At 30.9% G+C, this 21,970-nt stretch overlaps 6 protein-coding genes across 6 annotated transcripts; 1 reads left to right on the forward strand and 5 right to left on the reverse strand.

The window, feature by feature from the left end:
- Window positions 1-2,482: 2,482 nt before the first annotated feature.
- On the forward strand, window positions 2,483-3,442 carry GO595_006193 (uncharacterized protein; the record flags this gene model as incomplete). Its single annotated transcript, XM_067919520.1, has 1 exon — window positions 2,483-3,442. The coding sequence occupies one exon, from the start codon at window positions 2,483-2,485 to the stop codon at window positions 3,440-3,442; it is 960 nt and encodes a 319-aa protein (XP_067773789.1).
- Window positions 3,443-9,030: 5,588 nt separating this feature from the next.
- Window positions 9,031-9,660, reverse strand: GO595_006194 (LPXTG cell wall anchor domain-containing protein; the record flags this gene model as incomplete). Its single annotated transcript, XM_067919521.1, has 1 exon — window positions 9,031-9,660. One exon carries the CDS (start codon window positions 9,658-9,660, stop codon window positions 9,031-9,033), a length of 630 nt encoding a protein of 209 aa, XP_067773790.1.
- Window positions 9,661-10,226: 566 nt separating this feature from the next.
- On the reverse strand, window positions 10,227-12,395 carry GO595_006195 (von Willebrand factor type A domain containing protein; the record flags this gene model as incomplete). The annotated part of the gene is made up of 1 exon (XM_067919522.1): window positions 10,227-12,395. The coding sequence occupies one exon, from the start codon at window positions 12,393-12,395 to the stop codon at window positions 10,227-10,229; it is 2,169 nt and encodes a 722-aa protein (XP_067773791.1).
- A 1,712-nt stretch (window positions 12,396-14,107) lies between these two features.
- GO595_006196 (exosome complex exonuclease RRP44) lies at window positions 14,108-18,824 on the reverse strand (the record flags this gene model as incomplete). Its single annotated transcript, XM_067919523.1, has 2 exons — window positions 14,108-16,726; window positions 18,147-18,824. The coding sequence occupies 2 exons, from the start codon at window positions 18,822-18,824 to the stop codon at window positions 14,108-14,110; spliced, it is 3,297 nt and encodes a 1,098-aa protein (XP_067773792.1).
- A 383-nt stretch (window positions 18,825-19,207) lies between these two features.
- On the reverse strand, window positions 19,208-20,071 carry GO595_006197 (uncharacterized protein; the record flags this gene model as incomplete). Its single annotated transcript, XM_067919524.1, has 1 exon — window positions 19,208-20,071. The coding sequence occupies one exon, from the start codon at window positions 20,069-20,071 to the stop codon at window positions 19,208-19,210; it is 864 nt and encodes a 287-aa protein (XP_067773793.1).
- A 444-nt stretch (window positions 20,072-20,515) lies between these two features.
- GO595_006198 (ras family-domain-containing protein) lies at window positions 20,516-21,145 on the reverse strand (the record flags this gene model as incomplete). The annotated part of the gene is made up of 1 exon (XM_067919525.1): window positions 20,516-21,145. One exon carries the CDS (start codon window positions 21,143-21,145, stop codon window positions 20,516-20,518), a length of 630 nt encoding a protein of 209 aa, XP_067773794.1.
- Window positions 21,146-21,970: the final 825 nt, after the last annotated feature.

Raw genomic sequence — 21,970 nt, forward strand, 5'->3', positions numbered from 1 at the left:
TATGAAAACAAAAAATTTAAGTCTTCAAAATCAAATTCAACAAATGAAAAACGAAATCGAAAAATCCGAATCATTAAACAATGAAATTACTTATAAACTTAAGAACACAGAAAATTTGTTACAAGAAACGCAAAAAGAACTTAAAAAAACTATTGAAGAATCGAATGAAAAAATAAATGAAACAAATAAAACAATTGATGAATTAAATAATATGAATTTTAATTTGATAAATGATAATAAAGAATTAAATGATAAAATCGATGATATAAACATCGAATTAAATAATACGAAACTTAAACTAAATAAATATAAAAGTTCATTTCTTAAAGTTAACGAAGAAATTAAAATTAAAAATATATCAAATGAAGATTTGCAAAAAAGTCAAAGAGTTATAATAAAACAAAAAGATCAAATGAATAATGAAATAAAATTATTAAAACATAATAATGAAAAATTACAAATGAAAATTAATGAAATTGAAAATGAAAATAAAAATTTGATATTAAAAATTAAAGAACATGAAAATCAAGTAAAAGAACTATCGAATTCAACCGAATTATTAGCAAATAAAATTAAAAACATTAACGAATCCAAGAAAAAAATAAAAAGTCAAAATGAAAAACTTAAAGAAATGATAAAGAACAAAGAAGAAGAAATTATAAATTTAAACGAATCAAACGATACATTGAAATTGAAACTGAAATCAATTCAATCAGAAGTAAATCATTCAAAAGGTAGAATCAATTCAATTGAAACAACAAACAACGAATTGATGAAACAAATTGACAATATAATGAAAGAATTAACACCTATTTTCCCTGATATAGAAACAATTGAAGAAATTCCTAAAAAATTAATTCAATTAAACACACAAAATGAAAGTATAAGAAATGAATTTCAAATCGAAAAAGATGAAAACTTTGTTACTTCTGTTAAAACAATAAAAAATGAATTTGATCAAATGAAACACATTCAAAACGAAATAATTTCTTTATTAAAAATGAGTTCTAATGATAATTCTGATGTAATTTTTCTTGTTAAAACTTTAAAAGAAAATTATGAGAATTTATATAACGAAAAAAACGAAATATTAAAACATTTAAATACTAAAGAACCGATAATCGAAACTATAAAAAATATAGAAAAACAAATTCCAAATTTATTTATAGGAAATTTTGAAGAAAAGTTTCATCAATTATTAACAGAAAGAGAAAATTTAATTGGAGAAAAGAATAATATACAAAAAACACTTAAATGTGATACAAATCAAATTGTTAATCAAGTTGAAGAAATGTTTAAATGTATTAAAGAACTTCAAAACATATTCGAGACAAACGATTTAATAAATGTTTCTAAAAGTTATAAAGATTTTTATGTTTCATTACAAAACGAATTAAAATGTAAATCCAGAAAAGAAATTATAGAAACTATTAAACGAAATAATAAAAACCAAATCGAAACAAATGAATTAATTTCGAAAATTTTATTAATTTTGTTTAATATCAAAATAATAATTATTTCGGATATAACAAACGAAATGAAAAATAAAATAATCGAAACAATAACAAATTTTAAATCAAAAGCTGATAAAGATAATAAAAACGTAATATCTTTAATTAATAAGGCTAAGAATTACGGATATGTTGGCGATTCATTCGATGATGCATTTGATTTCATTACGAATTCAATTGTCGAAATCGAACATCAAAAATCAATCGAAAATATGCATCAAGAAATGTCGAAATTTAAATCCTTACAAGAAAAAGAAAGAAACATGGTAATACAAGAAAAGAAGAAATTAAGAAAGAAGATTAAGGATCAACTTGATGAAATCGCAAGTATTAAAGAGTTACAAATTCAACAAGAAAATGATTTCTTGTTACAAAGTGAAAAACTTAAGAATTTAACAAAAAACACACAAAATGAATGCGAAATACAAAAGAAAATTAGAAAAGAATTAATAAGATTAATAGGAGGAAAAGTAGTCGACTTTGATTATCTGAAGTTGAAATTGTCCCCAAATGAATACATCGTGGCGAAGTCAGCAGATGTAGCGAAAAAACATGACTTAAATAAAACTTTGTAATGTAGTGTATATACTTTTTTAAACTGTTTTTATATTATATACTCGCATTCTTGATTTAATACAAGAAACTGAAATGGTTTATCAGTATCATCGCTTATTTAACAGAAAAAAAATTGTGTTAAATTATTTTAGGAATTGCTTTGTTCTAATAAATATTTATGTAGGTTGTGATACGTACGTTACACAAAAAACAAGAAATAGAGCTAAATGAATGAAGAATCATCGGATTTATATTTCGCAGGATTAACGGTCGATAAGAAAATGATCGGGTTTAATTCAAAAATCCACTTTTTGATGAATTGGGGTGGTGTATTATTTGGCAAAAATTGGCTGTGAAAAAACGATTTTCAAAATGTGCCAGCCGGCAAAATCAAATTTTATTAACCACAATTTTTAATGATGTCCAGCACGATGAAAGATCTACACGTTAAACGTGGTGTAGAAGATTTCGTAATTCATAATTTTTTGACTGCTGCTAATAAGTGCAATGCAATTCTTCAACATATCCAAGAAAATGGAACAAGAGTCCCATTTGAAATTGAAAACACATATTCATCTGAGTCTGTCTCCATTTTTGTTCAGTTTCTTAATGGAGAAAATATTCCTTTTGAATTTGATCAACAACTTAATAATGAACTTTTTGATCTTGCCAAAAAATACCAGTGCCCATCTCTTCTTAGAAATCTTGCCACAAATTGCTCACGTACAGTTGAACTTCTTCTATCTGAAATTGAAAATGGTCTTGATACCACTCTAACAGAAAACAATTTAATTACCTTCATTTCTCTTGGTGATTTCGACAATTTAGAATTATTAAGTTCAAAAGTACTTAGTCGCATCATTAGCAAAGGTATTGAAAACCAACAAATAATTCTTCCTGCGCTCATATTTTTCATTCAATATGCATCTGCACATAATATCCTTGATGCGAACTATGATAAAATCCTTGGAAACATTGAATTTACTAAGGAATCTATCCAACAATTAACAGATTCTCCTGATTTCAACTGTCCTCCGAGAATTAAACTTGTTTCACTTGTGAATAGTATTGAAGAACTACTTATAAATTTCAAGAGTATTTTACCTGGACGTGAAATCAAATCAGAAATTTGCGATCAAATTTGTACTGATTTAACTTTAGCACAAGCAATGCTTTTTAATTCTCTAAATGAAATTGTCAACGCCAGAAATGAAGATAGAAATGGTGCAAATCAAAATAGTAACCAAAATAGAAACCAAAATAGTAATCAAAATAATGGAAATCAAAATAGTAACCAAAATCGTAATCAAAATAATAATGATGCTTCACCAAACGCAGGGTGTGGTATAAGAAGATATGTGGAACATAATAATTAAGGTTTAATTTTTTTCAAAAAAAAATTAATAAAATTTCCATTTTCTTCTACTTTATTGTTCTTTTTCAAATGAATTTGGCTCTTCAATAAATTGATGACGACCACATTTTTACTTCTGTTATAGGTTTGATATCTTTGTGTAAGTTGTTATTTTTGCGTGTTTTTGATTTTGTACGTTTAAATATATACGTTAAAAAATGGAAGATGAGAACAAAGGAACTGAGGAAAGTTCTTCATTTTCACAGACAGAAAAACAATTAAATGAAATACAAAATGAAATTCTTCGGCAAGGAAAAGATGTAGAAAAATTTATTATTGAACATTCAAAAATTCATCAAAATCCTGCAATTAAATCATTACAAATATTGTTTGAATTATTTAAGTCGGAATTATCTATTAATCTTTCTTTTAGAAAAGCTTTAATGAATGATAAAGCCCTCATTCAACAATTAAAAGATATCATAAATAAGAAAAATAAAGAAATTCCAACTGTTTTAACACAACTATCTGACGAACTAAACATAAGAATTGAAAAAATTTCAGATATTACCAAAATATTTCAAGAAATCCAAAATGAAAATCAATTATTAAAATTCAAACTTACTCAAATGACACAAGAAAAAGAAGACATAAATGCTCAATCCATAATTGAAATAGCCAAGCATAACTCTCGAGCTGAATTGGCAGAAACACAAAATCAAGATTATCAAAATCAACTTTATGAACTTAAATCCAAATATACTAAACTTATTAAATTTAATGAAGAACTTCAAAGCAATATATTACTTTTGAAAAAGAAACTTTCAAATCACCATCAAATCAAAAAAGAAAATAAAGAACTTAAAGAACAAATCAATAGACACAAACATGAAACAGAATCTTCCAATAAACAAATTCAAGAACTTAAATCAAAACTTAAAGCACAAAAACGGAATCAAAAGCGTATTTTAACAGAAATACAAAATAACATTACTAACCAACAAACACAAAACACTATTTATAAAACGGATCAAAAGACCAAAGATATTGAAACAAAATTTTCAAACGCATTAGATGAAAACAATCGATTATTAAAAAAGTTACAACAATCATCCAAAGATATTTCAAGACTTGAAGAAGAAAATGCAAAGTTAATGTCAACATTGGAAAGATACAAACATTTAAGTAGTTCGGTAATGTATGATTCAGATGTGTCAACACCAACAAAAGTCAAAAGTTCGTCATTTTATTCATCAGAAGATATATCAGGAATGTCAAATTCTTCTTATATATTAAGACCATTAATGTTGGCAACGATTGCATGCAATAGATTAATATCAAAGAATAAGAATTCGTCAACTAATGTGTCTGATAGTTCATTCGACGTAAAGAAAGAACTTGTGTCACTGAAGAGGGAAATAGTATCACTTCAGAGTGAGCTTGCTAAATGATTAATTGTTGTAAATAAATTGTTATCATATATTAAAATTTATAAATTATAATTCGATTATATTATTGATTCTTAATTTCCAATTGCTAAAAAAAAATACACTGAAAATCATTTATGCCATAAACATTTCTAATTTTATTAGATTACGGAATTTACTGAATGAAAAAGAAAAAATAAGTTCATATTTCAATGATTAATACAAAATATATTTTATTTATAATTATTATTTAAATCAAATCATTTATTCTTTCTATAATTTCTTGTAATGTATTTGTTGATCCGAACATTCTTCTATATTCCCCGCTGAGCATCATTTCTATTAATCTTGTAACCCTTGTTTTATTTAACTTTAAAATACTGCCTTTTGCAAATCCGATATCACTATCACCAAACTGATCGAAATAAACAGGTCCAAAATTATAATGTTCTCTACCAAAATCGCAATCCACCAATTGAACAGTTGATGCCATATTGCCAGTTAACATCAAAAATGGTGTAACTGTCATTTCTGTACATTTCATACAGTGATCTATTGTATCATCCAAACCTATTTGATTTATAAGTCCAAAACTTTTATAACAAATTTTTCCACAAAACAAACATTTCGCAAGTGTCACTTTTTCGGTTTTCAAATATTTTCCTAAATTTTCATTATAAAAGAAATCAACAAAATTCTCACATAATGTAGTAAACTCAAACTTCACACATGGCGATAAAAATGCTATATCTGTGATTTCTGCTTTTGAATCTTCGATCATTTTTTGGAAAGGCATCAGCTCGTACTTTTCTGTAAACTCCTCAACTGAAGGTATTGAAATTGTATCGTTCGGGTTTGATGCCATTTGATGTAATAACTCAACGCGTCTTATAAACACTTCGAATAATGACTTATGTATATCTTTATCATGAGGAGCTACTGACATAGCCAATATCTTCCAATATTTCTTAATCATTTTTTGAAATATTTCTTCATTATCACTTAAATTTGCACTATTAAAGAAATCAATAGCAAATAAAGCAAAAGGATCATTAGTATCTGAAACATTATTATCTTTAACAATGAAAGCGATTCTAATCAAATGTATTAAAGCAAGAATCATTTTTTTATCATCGATACATTTAGGTTCAGTTCTATTTAATACTTCAAGTAAAGCAATATTATATGCAACTGTTTGAGCAATAGAAACTCCACATAATGAAATAATTTCACTAGAAATTCTTTCTATTTCTTGTTCAATTTGTGTATTTAAATTTTCGAACACAGGTATTATAGTATTACAAGTAGTTCTATCCATTGGACATTGTTTTATACTTTCATTTAATGCCAAAAGATATACAACGTTTTCATTACCGGAGTTAAAACATTTAATATGAGCCCAATGACCACAAGTTTGAACTCTACAAGTAATCGGATAACGTGGAATGGAATCATGTGCAATGATTTGTTCGATTTTCGAAAGGATTCCTGTTCGATATATTGTAGAAATAATACCATAAGGCTCTTCATTATCATTAAATGATTCACTACAAAAAGCGCAAGTAAATGAATTAGGTGAAGCAGAATCGAAAGTTGCTAATTCATTAGAATTTGCATCTGCAAAAGCATTTAATTGTTTTTGGAACTTGGCTAAAATCGCTGAGCGATCTATTCGCTTAGGCTTTGGCTTATTCGATTCATCAATTTCGATTTTTGATTTTACATAATTCGAAATCATTGAAGAAACTTCAGATGATTCATTCACGAAATTATTTAACAATTTAATGCCATTTTCTAATGATAAAATATTCGAAATTAACAAATCGGTGATTTTCATAAGTTTATTTTCGGTTTCATTGGGAAAAGTATATAATATTAATCGATATAATGCGAAAATAGTACGTTTTAATGTATATGAAGTTTTTGAAGGATTTGCGTTTAATAATTTTTCCATTAATTTAATTAATACTTTGGACTTAAGGAAATCTCTGATTCTATTCATTGGATCAGGTAATAATTCCAATTTAGGAATCGTTAATAACTTTTCTTTATGTTCATTAATTTTATTATAGAAATTACTTGATGAAATATATAAAAATACATTTGCCTCATTTAAGCATTCAGGTTTTAATACCAATTTAATACCTTTATCTATTTGTTGAGGGTCAGCTACTTCCAAAAATGTTTCGTCGAGAGTATCATTATCGACTTTAAACTTATTTAACTCAATAATTAATTGTTCTCTTGTATTAACACCGGAATATATATATTGAATTATCGCTTTTCGTAATGATTCCTTCTTGAAATGATAACCAGAGAACGTTGTGTCGCACGCAATGATTATTAAGAACCGACATAACAATGTCATTAAATTTGTCCATTTCTCACATTCGACTAAATCAGTTGCTGTATTTTTATCCCAATAATTAATACCAAATTCTTCAGCAATTATTGAAATTATTTTATTTGTATCTTCACAACATTGTAAACATATTTGTATCGTTGTTATATATTCGTAATGATATTCGAAGTCTTTTGCGATGTCTGTAATTGATTCATCATTTGAAGCGAAGAAGTTATTTTGGATTAAACAATTGCCTGAAACAGAAGACATTACATATGCTGTTAATTCATCAATATCATTAAACCCAATTCGTTTCAGGAGATAATTCGGATCAATGTTATTATGTAATGAGAAACATATTAACGTATTAATACTAAAGTCAATAAGTGGATCAGAGATAGGGAAAAATTCGTTATAAGGATTTAATATTATCAAATTTTGTTTGAATATTTCAGATGACATTTCATTGATATTTTCGATTCGAAGTTTTATTGCCTTAGAAAATAATTCTTCGAATATTTTGTCAATGATTTTGAAATTATTTTCATTCAAATTTAAACTCGATTCATAATAGATGGCTTTGGGGAACGTTTGGTCCTTTGGAAATTCAGTAGAAATTAACGATATGCATTGTGAAATGATTGGTATTAACTCATAGACACATAAATAGATGAAGTTCCGTTTATAATAATTATCCGTTTGATAGAGCTCATGTTCACCTTCTTTACGTTTGATTACGTTCACAATTTGTCTCATTGAAATGAATTTAATTATTTCTGTAATGGCAGTTGAATTCACGTCGTTAAGTGCTCTCAAAAAAATTATCGGATACTCAAAAAGTTTCTCGATGTCAACGAACAACTGCCAGATGAAATTTGGGGTGCCCGAAAAATGGAATGTAACTTCAGAATTATCATTAACGATGGAGTAATGTGAGATGTAATTATACAGCAATTTAAATGAATGACCAATGATTTGATGCTTCTTTTCTGACTCGAGAATATTCTTTTTGTATGAAATACATTGCGATGAAAGTCCAATTGCTTCTGTAAATATATTACTTAGCGATGTGTAGTTAAGTAGAAATGGTTCGTAGAAATCTAAAAGAGATGTAAAGTTGGAAATATATCCGTCGACAAATTTCTTGGAAGTAATAACAGAATAACACATCGAATTAAATTGCTGTATCAAATCGTCATCAATTGGATCGATGTTTTTCAAAATCTTAAAAAAATTTGGCGGATTTCCTTCAAATAAAATTTGCGAAATGATTTCTAAATAAAATGTACCCCATTGAAACGTATAACTCAAAACTTTGTAAATCCTGTGGAAGTTTTGCGGCTCTTTGCACTCGTTCGATGATAACAATTCGAAAATTCGACTTATCGCCGCTTTGAAGTTGACGAGATAACTCTCGGACACTTCCGCCGGCTCAAGCGGCGTTCGGTGTTTTTCGCACCAATTTTCGCGATTTATTGCGTTTGGATCACCGCAATCACATACTGCCAAATTGCCGTAAAAAATCGTTACCTTATGGCCAATGTGTTCGTCTTTGTCAAAGCAATAAAGGCAATATATTGAGCGATCTGTTTTACAACAATTTTTGCAATGGAAATATATGGGACACATATCTTGACCATTTACTGTACACCTTGAAAACTGTGCATTTGATACTTGATAATTATTAAATTCTTTAAATGATGAAAAATCTGGATCTGTTAATAATTGTTTGATTTCCTTTTTTGCTTCATCCATTTTAAGAGCGACTTTTTCAATAAATAATTTGTCAAAGAAATGTTAGGTGAAAAATGAAAAAAAAATTTCTAAAAAACTGAGTTTTTAGAATTTTCTGTTGCACATTGTGCATTTACCGCAGATAATGTTGTGCTTTCCTGTGGTCTCGCATTCTGGCTTTCCGCAAGCAGTGCATTTTCCGCAGATGAAGTTGACGCATCTTCCCTTGGCGACGCATTCAAGTTTTCCACAAACGGTACACTTACCGCAGCAGAAGTTTTGGCATCCCTTTACGTCACATTCCTTCTTTCCACAGAACTTGCATTGATGCATGAAGAACTCGTGGTTGCAAACTGGTTCAGGTGGCTTAGGAGGCTCAGGCTTGGGTTCTGGGTGATGATGTGGTGGAGGTGGGCCTGGTGGGGGTGGGAAAGGAAATCCTGGTTGTGGATAGCCTGGTTGTGGGTATCCTGGTTGTTGTGGATAACCTGGCTGTTGTGGATATCCTGGTTGTTGTGGATAGCCTGGTTGTGGGTATCCTGGTTGTTGTGGATAACCTGGTTGTTGTGGATAACCTGGTTGTTGTGGATAACCTGGTTGTTGAGGATATCCTGGTTGTTGTGGGTATCCTGGTTGCTGTGGATAGCCTGGTTGTGGGTATCCTGGCTGCTGTGGATAACCTGGCTGCTGAGGATAGCCTGGTTGTTGTGGATAACCTGGTTGACCTGGGTACATTAAAAGTGAAGTGATTTGAGGTTTGATAAAAATATTGAACGGTTGCAACCGTTGCCTCATTTTTCAGGGGTTAAGGAAATTTTCGATAATTCAAGGGCAAAAATTCCGTTTTTTGCACTTTTTATGAATATGTTTCAAAAATTTTTGAATAATTATTTGAATTTTGAGATAAACCGAAAATATAATTGATCGAATTGTAGGTGATATCACCAAAATTTTACTCCTTTTTTTCCTTGTTTGAAATGCATGATGTAAATATTGTTTTAATATTTCATCTTCAGTTATCAAACAAATTATATATTTCGATTTAGAAATTGAATTTTTCAAAATTAATTAATACAAATTTTATCCAAACATCTCAAATAAATGTTTAATCTTCTATAAAAAAATTGTTCGACTGGAGCACATTAAAAAAATATTAATCATAAAAATTAAGAAATAAAAATAACAATAATTTTTTATATCAAAGAAAATACTTTTGCACGTAGCGCCCTTCGATAGCTTACCCTATAAATCTTATTAAAATAGAGATTCGAAGCAAGAAAAAAATACTTTGAACTTTTAAGTTAAAAGTATGTTGAAATTAGACCTGACTCATCACGAGTTGCTGTTGGTTCATCGATTGATATTTTTCCTTCTTCATAAGTATCGTATTTCTTCAATGCATTAATAACAGCATCAGTACCAAAGTAAGGATGTTTCAATACACCCTCTTCCATGTTATGTCCTAAAGTTATTGCAGGTATTCCATTTAATCTTACAATAGGTTTTCCTTCCAGAACCAAATTGTACCAATAATTAACGGTTTCTACCTTTTGATCGTTAACCGTTATTGGGAATACCCATTTTCCTTCAATTTGAATAGGGTGATAGGGCGAAAGGAGCACCCCATTCACATCAACGCAATTTGATGTTCCAACACCTTTAATCTTCATTTCGATTAAACATTGGACAATTCCTCCGTCTTCAAGTATGTCACCTTTCTTGAGGTCTTTTACAAGCTTTTTAGCACCATCTTTAAGGCTAACATTAGCTTCGCCATTGAAACAACCAGCGCTAGCATTATAAAATCGTGTCATTGTCCTCCTATTAAATTGAGTTGTGCCTTGGCTCCGATCACGACTAATTTCTCTTCCTTTAGGTGGTGGTAAATTCAAGAAGATTTTATTTGCGACTTTTCTGATTTCTTTAAATTTCTCTCCTTCATAAAACTTTAATGTTTCATCTTTGAAGTTACCACATTGTTGTACAATATGGAAACGTAAGAAAGAACGGATATAATCTTTGCCCCATTTCTCATAGAATTTCTTTTGGAAGGACTTTGATATTTGTCCATGATTATCATCATCATTAATCAAATCAACTAAAAGAGCATCAAGAAAAACGGAACGATTTTGAATTGCATCAACTTCACTATAGAAGTTTTGAACATCGGTAAGAGCTTCATTAAGATCAGCTCTAGTGTTCTTTATATATTTAGAAATTAATTGTATCAAATAGTAGCGATATGTTTGATCTCTAATCTCTTCTTTTTCTTTATTAGAATTAGCTTCATGAATATCATCAACACCAAAACTTTGGCTTGTCGTTGGAATCGTTACATTAATTTCTAAGTCTGAAATTGCATCTTTCGGAATACTAATTACAACATTTGTGGGCATTCCATTATACAAACTAATCTCGTGCTTTCCTTGGTACTTAGAGCCTTTGATTTCCACTGTACCAATTGGAGAAAGTGTTGTTAAAAGATTTGACATATAATTAATTAATATCGTTCCAACCATTGTACAGTCAGGACAATATCCATAAATTCCATTGCCAAGTTTGGCAATGTTTTCCATTAAAACGGAATCAATTGAGTATCCGAATGAAAATGATGAAATTGTAAATTTACGATTTGGTATATCTGAAAGTTCTTCAGTCAATGTTGGTATTATTCCCATTGGTGGATTGACATTAGGTTCTCCATCAGTGAATAGAAGAATTGATATATTGTATTCTTCTCCATCGAACTTTTTGGCATTTTGAATACCCAATCTTAGGGCATCCCAAATGTTGGTGCACCCCTTAGTGTAAAGTGATTTGACTGCGTTACCCGCAAGTGACTTCCCTGCGGCCGTTGTTTTTGTCGGTTGTAACACAACTGATGCCTGGTCATCAAAAGCAATGAGAGTAATGTAATCATCATCCCCAAGAAGCGCTAAAATGGTATTTAATGCGTGTTGTACTAATTGAAGTCGTGATAAAAATAAGTCTTCCATTCCAGCTACATTTTGACACGAATTACCGGACATTGATCCAGAAACATCAATTAATGCTATAAGCGATGTTGGCTTTCGTGCTTCGACTTGATTTGGTTGAAGAACAACTTGAAATATATTATTATTTCTATTCTTTGGATCTTCTGTGTAATTGGCATATAATTTGTCAAACGTAATTTCATTGATTTTGGCTGTCGATATTGGTACTTCAGGAATGGATTCATCATTATCGTCATCGGCCGTTTTTGGTGCTTGTTCAGAAAGATATTTGTCGATAAGACTCTTTAGTGCATAGTTTGTCTTGGCATCGGACATACTCATCGGTTGACGCGTTAATGGGGAAACTGGATTAACAGATAATGCCTTTTCAATTTGTTCTCTTTCATACGTTTGACCATCAGGCATAATGACGGGGTCCTTCATGATCTCCAAGGAGATTGGACAGAGGAATTCGTTCGGAATGTTGTCTGTCATCTTTGTGAAGTGAAGAAGAATTTGCAACCGCTCAATTAGAATCATTCAAAATTTTGTGGGATGTGAACACGAATTTTCACTCAAAAAGTTCTCTTACTGCACAAATAGTAGCGACTGAAATGTTACGTGAAAAATATTTATTTTCAATTGGATTTTCGCCTTTAAACTGTTCTTCAGTGACTTTTTGAATTAAATGTTTTGCCACTTTCTGTTTGTTGATGAGTTAAAGCTGTTTTCAACAATAGAAATTATTTCTAGGAATGAATCAGATTCGATTTTTTTAGAACAACACATGTAAATGCGATGAGAGGAAGTGCAAACATAATGTATTTTTATTTTATAATTTGGTTTCGATACCAATAATTTATCAAATAAAATCTTCAATAAAATTCAAATTCAGTATACTGAATATACTATGATTAAAGTGTTAATGTTGTTTTAATAATTTTATATATTTATTAATATTAATATTAATATAGGAATTGTTTTAATAACTTGAAACAGTATTCCATGTTGCAGTTAGATATAATAATATAGAAATATTCAAAATGCTCTTAATGAATGAAGGAATTGATGTTAATGTAAAATCTATTTTTACAATAATGCAAGATGTCCAACAATATGGTTCAGCATGAATTTACATCATGATAGCCAAATGATAATTCTAACCCAGTCTTTTCAACAATAAATAACAAATATTCAAATACAAGAAATAGAAATGAAGCAATCTTAAAAAATAGTCCTTACCGATTCAAATTTTGCATATCATAAAATAATGTAAAGTCAAAATTCGACGGAAATACTGAAACATATGAAACTTATTAAAATCACATAATTTTTTCGTTCAATGCACCTAACATGATTATAACGTGACCCAAGAAAAATTCCAATTAGAAATTTGTTATAAATGTTTAACACATTTTAATTTTTAATAACATAAATGATAATTACTGGAACTTCTTTGATATTTTGCTTTGATTTATGAATACTACAAGTGTTATTTTTCAAGATGCCTTGTTCAAGTTCATCAAATGATTCACATAGTTTGTTCATGTTTCATTATTTCTTGGTGATGATGATTCAGAATGTTTATCTGTTGACTTTTAAAATCACGCTGTAAAATGTTTTGAGCATGTGAACAATATCTTTTGTATAACTTGTATTTCGGACAGTTCGTGGGGATTTTTAAGATATTATTGTAGATCTTTATCATCTGCAAATTCTTAAACGATATATACGTCATCTTTTTTTGATTAAAAAATAGTCAATGTATATTATGACATTGGGGTGACTCATTTTGGAAAGTAATTTGGCTTTGTGCTAGGCAGATTCTTCATGTGGAATGCTTTACAAACAAGTTCTTTCTTGAAGTTGAGGTTGTTTACACAAACCATAATAAATATAATAGTAACGAGGCTCTTCGATATTGTATTGCATAAAGATATCTTAATAGTGATTAACAGTAAAAGCATAGTTGAACATGTTCATACACAAAAATCTGTATTGTAGTTTGCTACCTAATTTTTTACTGGTGTCCACTACCCAATATTATCTGTTACACACGAGCACCAACATTCATATACATTTTCATCCATAGCACGTTACTTCCCAGTGCACATTAGCGTTTCCTTCGATGAATTCTAAAGTTTATTCAACGAATCCAATTTCAAATATGACAACTTTCAATTTATTTATATAGTCAAAAAGCCCATTCACTCGTTCACGAGCTCCAAGTCGAGTCTGCTTCTTCCGTGCATGTTCATTGGTGTTACGTTTACTCTTACACGCACCGTATCGAATATCCTTATCACTCTCTCCTCCGAGCAGAGGCATTCCTCGTCCTCGTTGAATCGCCACTTGTCTCCATCGACGTGTATATGTCCGTCGACGCCGTACTTCTCTATGAGCACCACGAACACCGTCGGCTTTATCCTTATCACCTTTCCTTCCTCCACTTTGCCCGGCGTCTTCCTGAGCAGCTCCATCATGAACAGCTGCGCGGAGTCTCTTCCGGCCTCCTGCGCCATCCGGTGTCGATAGTTCAAATTCTCAGCGATCCCTTCAACAAATTGTTTCGAAGACAATTCGTTCGATACGTTTTCATATCCGCACGCAATCGCTAATTGGCGGTGCACTATCAGATCGGAGTACCTTCGAATCGGCGATGTGAAATGTGTGTAAATTGGCATCGCGAGACCGAAGTGGCGGAAGTTATCATAACTTTGCGTACCAGATGCAAAATACTTCGCAAATTGCATGCAACGTGTCGTCATGATTCGTACGATTTCGTCAAGTGACTTCTCCTTCTCACCAACGTTATCCAAAGTCTCCGTAAGCGTTTTGTTCGATTCGGGATCAATGTGCAAATGGAATCGCTTCAAAGCGCGATTCAGAAAGTCAAACCGAGCAGCTAATGGTGGCTCATGTCTTCGCAACATCGCCGACTGAGGGAAAACTTGATAAATGCGCTTCGCAACTTCAATGTTCGCATATAACATAAACTCTTCGACAAGCGAATTGACTTCCAAATGTTCATACAATTCGCCCCGTAATGGTTCATGAGTTTCAGAGTCTAATACAAAGTGTAACTGCGGTGATGACAACTTAAGTGCGCCGGCATCAAATCGCTTTTGCTTCATTATACGTGATAAATATAATAATTGTCGAATGCCTTCAGCTATTTCACTATGATCATTCTCATCTTCGACAAGTTGTTGGGCCTTTTGATATGACATTGAGTCGCGATTTAAGATAATCGTGCGACCAAACCAGATGTCTTTGGTTTCGGCTGTCCGCTTATCTAAAATCGCAACTACGGAGAACGCAAAGCGCTCAATGCCGCCCATCAGTGAACATAAGTTCTCACTGAGCAAACTTGGCAACATGTTAATGCGCTTCTCGGTGAGATATACTGTGGTGCCTCGTTCTCGTGCTTCTAAATCAATGGCTGTGCCCTCTCGAACAAAATAAGAAACATCGGCAATGTGAATGCCAACTTCACATTCGGTATCGGAAATATCTTTGAAATGTAATGCATCATCAATATCAACACAACCTGGTGGATCAATGGAAACAACACAACGATCTCTAAGGTCTCGTCTATTGCTAATTTCTTCTTCTGTTGGTTGATAATCTGCAGGTGGTAAACATTCGATAACTGCTGGTGGGAAACTATTATGTGGAATTTGATGTGTAAGAAGGATAACTTCACTCTCGGTTTGGATATCGCCTGATGTACCAATTGTAGCAATATAATGTCCATTTGGATATCGTGAGTTTTTAGCCCAACCATCAATGGCTACTTGGACACGGCATCCTAGAAGCTGGTTAACTATACGGGTACGTATGCGAATCTTTGGTAACGATGGCTCATGTGGTACAACGAGAACGTTTTGCCAATCGTTGGTAACCGTCGGCGGTTGTTGTATCGTTCCGCAAATGATGCGGCTTGCAGGCTTCATGATGGCGATAACTTTGCCTGTAGGGAACTTAGTGTCACCAACAACAAGAAATTTCTCTTCCGGAAGGAGTTGGACTGCGACCATGTCACCTTCAATTGCTCTGTTTTGATTTAATTTATTTTGAATTATTATCTCTCCATTCTTTTGAGTACGAACAGTAGCTTCTTCTCGAGAAAATTGTGAGAGAGAAAATGTCCCTACAAATGCATTACCTTGATCTACTAATTTATGAACTTCAAGAGCAGATAAATGATCTTCATATTGAATCTCATCTGCATTGATGGCATCGGGCGCTGTAAGACGATTGGCTAATGACTCATTGTTGTCTGCCCAATGATGTATTGTATCAATTGTAAATGGAGTTGAATCACCTGAAATTAATTTCATTTCTTCATAATCTTTTTCTGTGTTTGTTAAATAAATAATTGGAAATATGGATGATAAGAATTCAAGTGCTTTAAGTATTAATAATTGATGATGTTCTTGTGTAGTCATTGATTCTGTTTGTTCTACATATGTTTTCTTATAATGTTCATTTGCAAAAACAGAAAAATGCTTTTCTGGAGTACGAATTAGACGATCAAGTCTATTTATAGTTGCTCTTGATTTAGTTCGAACTGTTTCATATATTGTCTGTAAAAATAAAATATTTTTCATATTGTCATCTTGAAGAGCATCCATTTGATTTAGAATAGTTTCTGAAGAAAGAACAAGAACATATTCTGCATCTGGAGTTGTAAAAGGATTTTCTGAAAAATTTGGAAGTCGACAATCAATATCTTCTCGAAGATAGTGCTCACGTGATAGACGTATTACATTTCCTCGGCGAGTGTGTAACAACTGCGTTTTATGTGTTAGCATCTTGAACACCTCTACGAATTTCTGATAAATCGAACAAAGCCTCTCAATCTGATCGAAAAGTGCCAATGGCTCTTCCTATTATAAATAAACAATACAATCTAAAAAAGTGCATTAAATTTACAAACAATTTTATTCATTAAGAACCAAAAAATTTTCGTTGATTTCCATTAAAACTTAATCTTAAACTTGAATCATTTCTTCTTCTTATTGGTATATCTTGATCTTTATTTGGATTTTCCATTTTTTTCTTTTTTTCTATTGAATTTTGTTTATCCAATTCCATTTTCTTTAGATAATTATTTAATGCTTCTGGTGCATTATCGACTGCATTCATTTGGATCGGTCTTATGTCTAAGAAATATCCAATTGTTGATTTCCCAACGATTTTATGCAAATTTTGTATTTCTATTGCAATATTTTTCATAGCGAAAGAAAGTGATTTTTGTTCATTCTTCATAAAGTTAATACGTTTTATACTTCTATTGAGGTCATTTTTTCTTTTTTCGATTTCATTTCGTAATTTCGCATTTAAGTTATTAATTATTTCAAGTGATTGTTCCATTTCATCACCAGCAGATTTCCAATTAAATATAAATGAATCGATTTCATTTGATTCTAAATATAATCGATTTGATTGATGTTGAATAAACTTAATTTTCCATCTGCGAAAACTTTGGCGGATTATGAATCGTTCATTTTTTAGTTTCGATCTTTCTAATATGAATTTATATGGTTCTTTTCGTACTTTTTCTTTTGTCGTATAATAATACCATGCACGAAAAGATTTACGTAGACGCTTTCGAAGTGAATCGATATAACCTTCGAACATTTGCGAAATTCGTTCTTTTCTTTCGAAAATAACTCTTTTATATTCCAAAAAACAATTTCTTAAAAATATTTTCTCATGTTTTCTTATGAATTCATTTACTTTCTTTCGTTTATCACATAAATATTTCCATGATTGAATCACATTTTTCATTAAAGTAAAATTATCATGATAAAGAATTTTATACTTATTCTGTGGTCGCTTCCATCGTTTGAAGCCACCAAAGACTATAATACGTCCAACACTTAATGAATACCATGCATCGAAAAAATTTCGTTTTCGACGATTTATCCAAAATGAGCGCGCAATTGCATTCGCTCGTTTAGAAGCATCTTTACATCGTTTAACATATATTATCCATGTTTTAAATATAAAATTTTTTAAATGATTTTCATGATTCTTATTCCCAATTTCAATTATAACATTTCGTTTCTCAATTTTTAAAAGCTCTAAAAGAGAATTATCAGACTCATTAAAATCACTATTCGAAGTCTTTTCTACAACACGTTTTTGCGCTTCTTCACTTATCATTTGATGTAAACGGAAAAGTGCCTTTCGCGAATGCTTCGAAAAACTGATGTATTTCCATTTCCGGAGAAATACTTTGCAATGTTGATCAAGCCAACTTCGTTGCATTAATAGGACATCATGTTTGATTTTGTTGGTGGCTTCATGTGATTCAATTGACCAATCACGCCAATGTTTAAGTGCATTACGACTTTGATTTACAAAGTGTCGATTAAGAAGAACACGAAAATGATCATCACGCTTTGAATACGCAAGAAAAAATCCAAGAAGTGATTCATGAATTGCAGAACAATCACGTCGTATGGTGTTATGAACAGCATTAAGAATAACATTATAATGTTGCTTGCTGGAAAAGGATCTGAATTTGGATTGAATAGTAACAGCATGTTTATCTAAATTATCAGTGGAAAACTCTTCGATTTCACGCTGAATGTCATAAAGACGACCATGAATACGATTGAATGTAATGTTTATGGCTTTAGGAACTTGAAGTGCATAATTCATGGTATTTACAATAAATTTAGTATCATCTTCGATTTCTTTAAGTGGTGTAGAAAGAGATAAGATATTTTGGTGAATTTTTTTTGCTTGAAGATATCGAACTGAATTATTTTCTTCGGTTTTTTCTGGAATTTCGCTTGATACTCCAGGGTTTTGAAAATGAATTTTTCTTGTAGTTTGTTGCTTTGGAGGGCGATTAGGGTAGAGCGTTTCTAATGGGACTAATCTATGCTTTGTATTCTTTCTTTTCATTCGTTCCAAAAAACGAATAAAAAAATAACGTTCGCTTCTTTCGCTAATTACGATAGTAACTGTTACGATAGTGATTTTTAACAGTCACTTTTTAACAATTGTGTTGTCTTTTTTTCATTTGTTGTGCATATATTAATAAATTCTGGAGGCAATGAAAGTGTTTTCGCCATATTTGTTTAAAATTCAAAAACACTTTAAGTGTAATTATATAATTAAACATATTTTTAAATTATGATAAAGATACAATTAATTACTATGTTATAAATCAAAATGAAACAATAACGTCCTGTGACGTTAATTATATTTTCCCAATCAGTTTATAAAAGATACAAATACAAAATCACGAAAGAGCATTTTTAAATTGTATTTAAGGATTACATTCTTTAGAACACATACTTCCACAATATAAATCCAACACAACAAATAAGTAAAATCACCAAAAACACATCCATACAACATCCCGCCTTTGTTCCCAGTGCATCTTTTGTATGTTCCAATCTTTTGTTTGCATCGTCCAAATTTTCTTGCGTTTTATCCATTTGCTTATCGACGTCGTCAGTCATGACAGTCAAAACTTGATACTCGTCGTGCATTGTCTGCGCAAGATGCTTCAAAAATTCGGTACCTTCGAGAACTTGATCAATTTTCTCATCAATCGCTTGTTCATTTTCATTGATTTGAAGCTGCCATTCATCAATGCCATCGATTTCCTCGAGTTCGGTCTGTGTTGGATCTTGTGGAACAAATGTGACTAATTCGGGATTAAGATTAGCTGAAAAATTAGCACCTTTAAGAAGTGCGGCTTTCATGGGATCGTTCTTTTGGCTGACAAATGAAAGCCCTTTGAACCAACGCTCGCATTCTTCGATATGAGCATCAATTAAATCACACATCTTATATCGATTTTCAATGTTAGGGCATTCTTTACCTTTCTTAGAGTATTTGGCTTCTTCTTTGATAACCATATCACGAATAGCTTTGGCTTCTTCCTTAACATTTTGAAGTTTTGTTCTAATTAGTGTGGACTGCCGAACAATTTCAGGTTTATCATCTTTAGTACCACGTGCATTGGCGTAGCGATCTCTTTCAGCTATATCGTTTCTAAGCTCTCTAATTTGAAGATTTATTTCTCGCTTCTTTAAAGTAAATTTATCAACTTTTTTGTTGTTTTTGCCTTGGCTTTCTGGCGTATCTTTGTTACCTGTTGCTTTTCCAATTTCTTCTACGCGGCGTAAAAGTTTTTCCATTTAGTTGTTTTTTAGAGGTTTTTCACTGCCTTTACTTGAATTCCGGTTGTGACATGTTAACTGAAAATATGTAGTTTCTTGTTTTTATGAATAAATTTTAAATTATTATGGGTTTTAATTGCTTTAACTCACGTAAAAAATTCGTTATTAATCAGAATTTCATTTTTGGAAATGGATTTGATGGAGAAATTATTTCAAAATTAATATAACACATTCATGTTTTCCTTCAACCTAGAGATATCTTAAAAAGAGAATTGCAATCAAAAAAGTATGCATACATATTTTATGATAAAAGTGAAATCCAACACAAACATATATGACGAAAAGTTATTTAGTTATGTGAACTTCATACCAAAAATCATACCAATGAAATATTGGCCAATTTCCATTCATTTTAATCTTTTTTTTTATTTATTAATTTTACAAGAATAAATTGGAATAAAGTTATTGAACAACACAAGCTTCTTGTCTTTTCTGCATTTTTTGACGTCTACTTTTTTGTTCTTTTGATGGCTTATCTTTGTTTTGATCTTTTGGTGGGTTATCTTCTTTCTTACTTGAAAATGCTAAAAGAACGATTTGGTCCAAAAGTTCTTTTGTCCCTTCTCCTGTAAGCAAATTTGTTTCAAAATAATGCATTCCGTACATTTTTGCTTTTTCTTCACCTTCTTCTCGTGAAACCACAGGTGGCTCTGAACGAAAAGAATTAGCTACTAAAATTTTGACACATTCATTTGACATAAAAGGAGAAAGCTCTTGGAGTCGGTGATCCAATTCCATAAATTTGTCTTTTTCATGAATTTCATAAACAAAAAGGATAACTTTATATTTAGAATGAGCAACTTTAATGGTAAATCCAACGGAACAAATTGCTTGTTCAAGGCCGTTGGTATCCCAAAAATCAAGCACTATTGATTGATTATGAAAATTATAATTAATTTTGATCAGTTTATTGGCAATTGTTGTTTCAGAAGGTTTGCGTGGGTCACCAGTAAGATAATAAGCAAGCCCTGTTTTCCCTGTGGAAATAGATCCAGTAATGATGATACTTACCGAGGCTTCTTCAGTTTCCATAGTTTGTAAAAACAACAAATTGTTTCGTTCTCAATTTTCTGTGGGATTTTTTTGTTGAAAAGAAAACGGTTTTATAAAATAACAAAAGAAAGGGTACCAGATCTATCGTTCCGTGGGGACCGACAGGCTCAACAACCCATGTAAACTATACAAAACATAACGATAGGGGCTTAAGTATCTTTACGCATTCAATCTAATAGAAATATAAAAATTTTGACCGAGCTCATCAACTTCTAAAAATCGACTATCGTTAAAGCTTACCAACCCACCAATGATCGGCACGCGTTCAATTTTGTATCGTTTAGTTTTAACTAAGTTTGTCGCCATATATGAACAATGACGATCATTTCCATGAACATTACTGAAGAAAAATACAACAAAAAATATCAAAATAAATGGGAAACTATTAAGTCAATGAAAGATATAATTTTTAATTTAGACAAAGATAATGTAGTTCAAGCAGCAAATACAATATTTAATGAATTTTACGAAGAACATCAGTTATCATTTTTATTTGTTGTTAGTCAAATAATATATTCAATATTTATCATACGATTGACTGATTTTGATATATATTTGAACTTTCTAAAGGAAATTGATAAATTAGAAGTCGATAAAAAAAGCAAATTAAGAATAATTGATATTTTTGCAAATTTTCTTATTCACAAATTTACACATGAAGCGTTTTATCTTCTTAAAAAAATGATTGAATATGATTTTATTGAAACAAATATTGTTAAAAAAATAGAAACATTTTATTTCATTCATTTATCAGAGAAAAGCATCGATGAAATATATTCCATTAATTTTTTTGATGAAATCGAA

The sequence above is a fragment of the Histomonas meleagridis genome (assembly GCF_020186115.1).
Source record: "Histomonas meleagridis strain 2922-C6/04-10x chromosome Unknown contig_40, whole genome shotgun sequence".
Classification (NCBI taxonomy): Eukaryota; Parabasalia; order Tritrichomonadida; family Dientamoebidae; genus Histomonas; species Histomonas meleagridis.